Source organism: Lygodium microphyllum, chromosome 6 (assembly GCF_053477565.2).
Source record: "Lygodium microphyllum isolate KBCC chromosome 6, Lygodium_microphyllum_v1.1.10, whole genome shotgun sequence".
NCBI classification, from domain to species: Eukaryota; Viridiplantae; Streptophyta; class Polypodiopsida; order Schizaeales; family Lygodiaceae; genus Lygodium; species Lygodium microphyllum.
In genome coordinates this window covers 130,868,784-130,875,511 of record NC_141140.1, presented here as the reverse complement: position 1 = coordinate 130,875,511, position 6,728 = coordinate 130,868,784, and the positions used below count along the sequence as shown (strand labels likewise).

The following is a 6,728-nucleotide window of genomic DNA, read 5'->3' as shown; positions in this document are numbered from 1 at the left end:
AGATCCCTAAAAGGAAATCGAGAAGAAAAAGAGCCAAAAATGGAAGGATTCTACTCAGTAAGAAAGTATTGAGTAAGATCAATCTAAAAGGACCCCTCAAGAGAACAATAAAAGGACATGTCTCTTAGCCCCTCCATAGACCATTTTAAAGAGGGAAGAAAGAGTAAAAAAGGAATGACAAAGGAAAGGAAAAACTTTGGAGAAGCTTGAACAAGAGATGATGGAATGGGCTAGGAGGGCTTGTATTGAGGATTAGATTCAAAGAGAAAAAAAATAGCTTGGAGTGCCTCCAATACTTGTTGTCCTAACAGAGTGAATTCAAGGAAACAATAAGGGAGGAGCCTTATAGGAATACATCCTATCACCCAAAATTCAGTCTTAACATAGTGCATCAAGTCATGAAATTCCTCCAAGCCATATCCAGTTCAACTTTAAACCCCAAGCAATGCCCACCCCTTCCATGAAAAGACCATTAGAAGCAACCTCTTTTACATCCACTCTATTAGAAAAACTTTAAAAGGCTCATACACACCACCATGAAGCTATCAAGTGATCTATTAGAGTCCATCATGGCTAAGGATTCAATAGCAAGTGAGATCAAATGCTTTAAAAAAGAACTAAAGGAAACTAAAAAAGTTGTAGAAAAAGAAATTAAACCTACATATACAAGGAAACTAAACATCGCTAGAGAGCAATGACAAGACCTCAAACAAGGCTTTTCCAACAAAGAGAACAAGTACAAAAGGGCCATAGAGGATATTTTTAAAAAAACAAAAAAATCATACAATCAAGTCTATAGTCTAGCATATTAATGGACTAGTTTTGTAAGCACAACGTCAATTGTGTATATGCATGTTGTATAAGCACTTCATTGATTATGTCCTTGGTCCTTCAAGCTTTAAACCTTGGAGTTTTCTCTCGTAAGTGTCAATGAATTTGTCTCCATGTTCTGTCCTCTTCTTTTCTTTGGATGTGAAAGTTATTGATATTTCTATCAAAAGGTAATATTTTACATCTGCATCTCTAGGATACTTTGGGGTTTTTTTTTAACATTTGTTCCCCCCCCCCCCTCCCCCCCACATTACTTATGCTTTCTTAAGCATTTTCAAGCTCACTTTGAATACATGGGCTTGTTTTTTCAACTTTCCTAAAAGAGTTAAGACTTCCCTCACTACTTGGGCAAGGTACCTTATTGGTCTACATCCTATTAGCTTTGGTCATTATGACCCTATTCCTACTAGCCAAATGGCTTTTAGGGCTAGTTCCCTAACTATGATCCATATCTTCAAGGTCTTCTCGTTCCATTTTCCTTGGCCTCTAAACAATGTTCTCTTTAGTAGTACATCAACACTCAAGTCTACTTGACTCAACCATTGACTCGTTTCCAAATATCAATGGAGATTATGTTAGCAATCCACCTAGACTGGTTACTAAGATCAAAATTATTGTATTATGATTGCAAAACTTCTTCAAACTACCATCCACATGAAAAACTTCTCCCTACTACTATCCACATGTAAAACTCATTCCACTACATTCACTCATGATTTGATCAAGATGATCATAGATGGCTATGCAAAAAGAAAGAACATGAATATCCTTGACCAAAAAAGTGGCCGAGCTAGAAACTCGTAACAACCAAATGATGAAGATCTACTTGGAAGTCTTCAAAACATCCTTAAATCCTCAAACACAACCCCAAGCAATCACAAGAGTGTTCAAAATGCCTAGCCAATGATTTAGTAGGGGCTCATTCTAAGCATGGCCTCTATAAAGAGTGCATTGTCCTCCTAGGACACAAAAGGCTTTTTCAAGCTATGGAGAAACCCACTACAATAGTTAAGGAGGACAATGTTGCTAACCTGAAGGCAAAACTACAACTTGCCCAAATGGCACTAGCCAACAATATTGCTACGATCATCACCCCTTTTAGAGTTCAAAAAAAAAGTTAATGGTAGTGTTAGCAATTTCATAGTGCAAAACTATACAAAGGAGCAAGTAAATGCCTCCAACTACCTCTAAGACTCCTCCTCCAATGAGGAATTCCAAAACAAAGCCACTATGTGCCACCTCACCACCCCCTCTTGACTCAGGACTTAGTCAATAACCCATATGATCTCACTAAGTCTAATCCACCTCTTTCATCCCATCTTGCCCTCACCTCCTTTTGTGCTAAATTTTCACTTACACTACCCAATACATCCCTCAATTGATCTACCCCCTACCCTCCCAAATCATAAGCCTAATGTGCTCAAAGAAGAATTGTGGAATTGTAAGGTTCAAGTACGTTTTGACACATATCATCCCTCAATTGATCTACCCCCTACCCTCCCAAATCATAAGCCTAATGTGCTCAAAGAAGAATTGTGGAATTGTAAGGTTCAAGTACGTTTTGACACATATCATCCCCATTGACTTCCTAGTGTCATAACAAGTCCTCCCACTAAAGGAACCAATAGATTGTCACCTTTGTAGCATCAATCTTGTAGAAAGATATATCAATCAAATTGATTCTATCAAATACAAAACCTTCTAACATGACAACAATTTTACTCACTCCACTCCAATGTAGGTTTGTGGACTACAATTGAAGTGGCACCAAAAACTCTTTGAGAAGAACCAACTCTCTTGGATAGGTTACTATAGTGTTGATATAAGAAACCATTTTGCTCCTTCTTATTGCACCTTTCTCCACACATATGAATCGTAGAACAAGTCCTCCCACTAAAGGAACCAATAGATCGTCACCTTTGTAGCATCAATCTTGTAGAAAGATATATCAATCAAATTGATTCTATCAAATACAAAACCTTCTAACATGACAACAATTTTACTCACTCCACTCCAATGTAGGTTTGTGGACTACAATTGAAGTGGCACCAAAAACTCTTTGAGAAGAACAAACTCTCTTGGATAGGTTACTATAGTGTTGATATAAGAAACCATTTTGCTCCTTCTTATTGCACCTTTTTCCACACATATGAATCGTTATTTCTAATTTTATGTCTCAATGGGCCATTATATTTTTCTAGCTTGACCTCGTCTTAATAACTGCAACTACGTCCATATCTTAGTCCTTCTTGACTAGCCTAGGATCGCAAACTTGTGATTGAGCTCTCTTTTGAACATAACATGGACATAGATCTAGATCAATGACTCGCCTCTACCTTTGAGTACATTAGAGAAAACTTGGGCTCAATTGAACCTTTTAGTCTAGAGAGAGAAAACCTCTCAATCAATAAGGAAGAGCTAGCATAACTATAAAATGGCATATTTTATTCTTAGATATATTGTATCCCCTTTTCAAAAATATCGACATAAAGAAAAATTTTGTACTTTTTGGATAAATTCATTGAGGCAAAAGAGAAAGAGGCCCATAGATCATTCAAGATGATGGATAACAATGTTATTTGTCAACTCCACACCCCCTTGTAATCTCCTTGTCATTTTCTCAAAATTTGTGAATACCTCAATAAAGTGCTTTACCTTCATCACAATCATCTTGTCTTTTTTTGAAATTCCTAAATTCCTCAATGAAGTGTTTTTTCCTAAAATGTCATTCATACAATTTAGTATTTTGATCTATGATCTAGGTGGATACTTGCTAATGTACATGATCAAAGAGGCACTCATTTTTTGGATGTTGATCTGGGTGAAATAAAGAAATATATGATGGACTTGTTCCTTTCTTCTGGATTACTTGGATTAGCCTTCAACAAGTAGGATTTCTACAGCTTTTAATGATTCTTTGTTTACTTCTTCCATTTGAGGAACATTGTCTAACATCATAGATGTCACACCAATAGTAACTATGAAACACACAACCAACAAGTTAGCATGGGATTGATGCACCTTCATGATGATTGTGAGACCAATTAGTTGCATGGTATTTACCCAGTTACACACATTTCAAACATTTATTTTTCGTCGTTATGATATTACTATTGGCAAATCAAGTATGTGAACTACTTGTAGTATAATGTGGTTAAAAAAGACTCTAATAGATTACATTATCGAGAGGTGTGCAACTACTATACTCAAGTATCTTATGACTAACTATAACATGGGGGTTTAGTTGTATGTATATTAGAGGTAAGTGCAAGTAGAGAGACAACCTTCTATTCTATTCTCTTGTTTGATATTCTCAAGTGTAGATGCATGCTAATTTGGTTCTTTGTAATGTCACATAGATCATTAAGTCAACTCATCATGAATGTTTGATATTCTTTTGTGGATGCATGTTGTAAGTTTCATATTCTTTTGTGGAGATGCATAACAATTTGGTTCTCTGTAATGTCACATAGACCCTTAATCAACTCTTTTGTGTAAATACATAACAATTTGGTTCTCTATAATGTCACATAAACCTTTAATTAACTCTTCTTAAATTCACATGAGGGTGGGAAAGGATGAGGTGAAGAAAATCTAGACAATACAAATTGGATAAGGAAAACAATCAAAACAAAATTGTTGTGTAGAAAAGCACTAGGACTCTATTACACACCAATTGAACACACTTAATTATTGATCATAGATTACATGGGAATAGGTGAAAGACACCCAATTATTGGTATAAAGTATTTTGATAGTGCTAGAAACAAGCTTGTATATTGAGAGAGATCTCTTAAACAAGGGTGAATAGACATCATTAAAAAGTTGATGTTAAAAAGTACCTAAGATTACCTATTCCTTGGAAGAAATGAAATAAAGTATGCACTTATATAGTGCAAGAACGAGGAAGAATGCCTCTTACAATAGCTCTTTTTGATAGCTTCTCTATCTTTTGGCATACAAGGTCAACATGACACACTACTTGACAAGAACAAAAGAGAAGATGTGGCAACCAATCCCAAGTTAAATGATACTCCATTTTCCTTGTACACACATACATGTGATAGTCCTTAATGTACATTGTTATTAAGATCTCCTACTTGGTATTTTGATATCAACCTTTGAGCAAATGTCATCAAAACATCCCTCGATACTTAATTGGCCAAAAATGAATGTCACTATCACCATCAATATTGTGCAAAAGCTACCCATTCAAATCCCATTTTTATTATGATCTTCTCCCATGTTTCTATTATGGTATCCCCATTCTACTTGTTAGTATTAGGAGTTAATAAGTTTGTTTTTTCTCAATAAGAAAGAGTGATGTAATGATAGTGCACCTTAATGGTTCTTCTCAATAAGAAAGAGTGAATAGTGCACCTTAATTCATCCAATACAACTATTACTTCTTCACCACCCTCGTGTGTATTGTTGCTATTGTTCAAAAAGATCTTGTTACTTTCCGTTCACATTATAAGGCACAATTTGCATTGGAGATGCCTTTTGTTAAGGGGAAAGTCAAAACTACAAGTGATGCCCAACCTCTTTTTTTGTTCCAAAGATGAGACTATAGTACCACAAGGAGTGACCCACCCAAGATGTATCCCTCTTGCACCATTTAGGAGGATAAGGACACCTTGATAAAGGTCTTAGCCACCTAGCATCAAACATTTGCTTCCATAGGCTTTTCATCTAGCATGTAAAATTTTTCTCGTCTACAATTTTGAAATTTTGGTAGGGTGCAAGAAGCCTAAAAGATAAGTACACTACTAGAAAAGAATCAATAAGATTGATAAATTATGGATATGATGTTCATCATGTCAATGGAGCCATGAGGGAATTGATCAATCTAGAGCTTATGATGTTTAACTTTTTTCACGAGGAGACAAGGACTAAGTCTTTCACTTTGGGTTAGAAAAAATGTTTGTAGCCTCCTTTTCAAACAAGGAATCGAGTACTTGTGTAAAGCTTTGAAGCTTCAAAGCATCATTTCTAGTAAAATCGTTTAAGATATACCATACAAGTGAATGCTCTATGGACATCAGTTCTTCCATAGGAGTTCCACCTCCAAGCATGCAAGCAAGGTATATAAAGGGCATGATAATTTCTCTTGTTATTTTAGGTTGGCAATTAGATCAATTGCTTCTAACTTTCATAGGGAGGTTATGACATTGAGGGTTTCTCATGTTGTTGTAGAAGAGTCCATACCTCAATACTATACTTGTCAATGGGTGGGTGGATGAGTCGGTAGGGGTGCGCCCACGCGCATGTGTGCACATGTATGTGTGTTTTGACTCAATAGCCTAGGAAATCTTGAATTGGATTATTCTACTTCTATATGTGACGCCTTGTTAAAAAAATCAATTTTTCAATGATAATAGCATGTCGATAGTATGCAAACATCAATACTTATTACTAAATGTTCTTTTCCTTACTAGTAATAATTCTGGTAAATATCTAAATCTAGCATTGTATACGTGAGATTGGGAATCATGAGATTGAAAGCTTCAAGTCTTCGAGAGAAATTGCACTCAAGTCCTCATCTTCTATCCTCCGAAGTGCCTCTCTTTCTTCCTCGAATTCGCATTCGGCCTCCTCTCTTCTTCTTGAATTGTTGTACTCCTACAAAAAATGTAAGCTCAAAATCTTAAGAGGGGAAACGCATACAAATCAAGGTATGAATATATCTTGCCAAATCAAGTATAAATGCTAAAGCTCATAAATTCTAGAGGGGAACCCATACAAGTAGAAGTATATGATAACATCTTGCCAAATTGGGTGTATCAGGGCTGAAGGTTCCAAATTTAACCGTGCCATTGAGAAAAGAAAAGAAAATGGGTAACTTCAACGAGACATCAGGAGCCTGCCTTCTTAATTTTTAAAAATCTGTCATGTTT

The 6,728-nt window shown here is 35.9% G+C and overlaps 1 protein-coding gene across 3 annotated transcripts in view; it reads right to left on the bottom strand.

Moving 5' to 3' along the window:
- Window positions 1–5,277: 5,277 nt before the first annotated feature.
- The window catches only part of LOC148035132 (uncharacterized), a 39,442-nt gene continuing 37,991 nt past the window's right edge, over window positions 5,278–6,728 (bottom strand). The window contains exon 12 of one of the 3 annotated variants that reach the window (XM_087680100.1): window positions 5,278–6,453. In XM_087680100.1, the coding sequence (XP_087536226.1) occupies window positions 6,322–6,453 (132 nt within the window). In that variant the 3' untranslated portion in view covers window positions 5,278–6,321. The remainder of the gene's footprint in view (window positions 6,454–6,728) is intronic. The other 2 variants (XM_087680099.1, XM_087680101.1) reach the window with 2 other exon arrangements.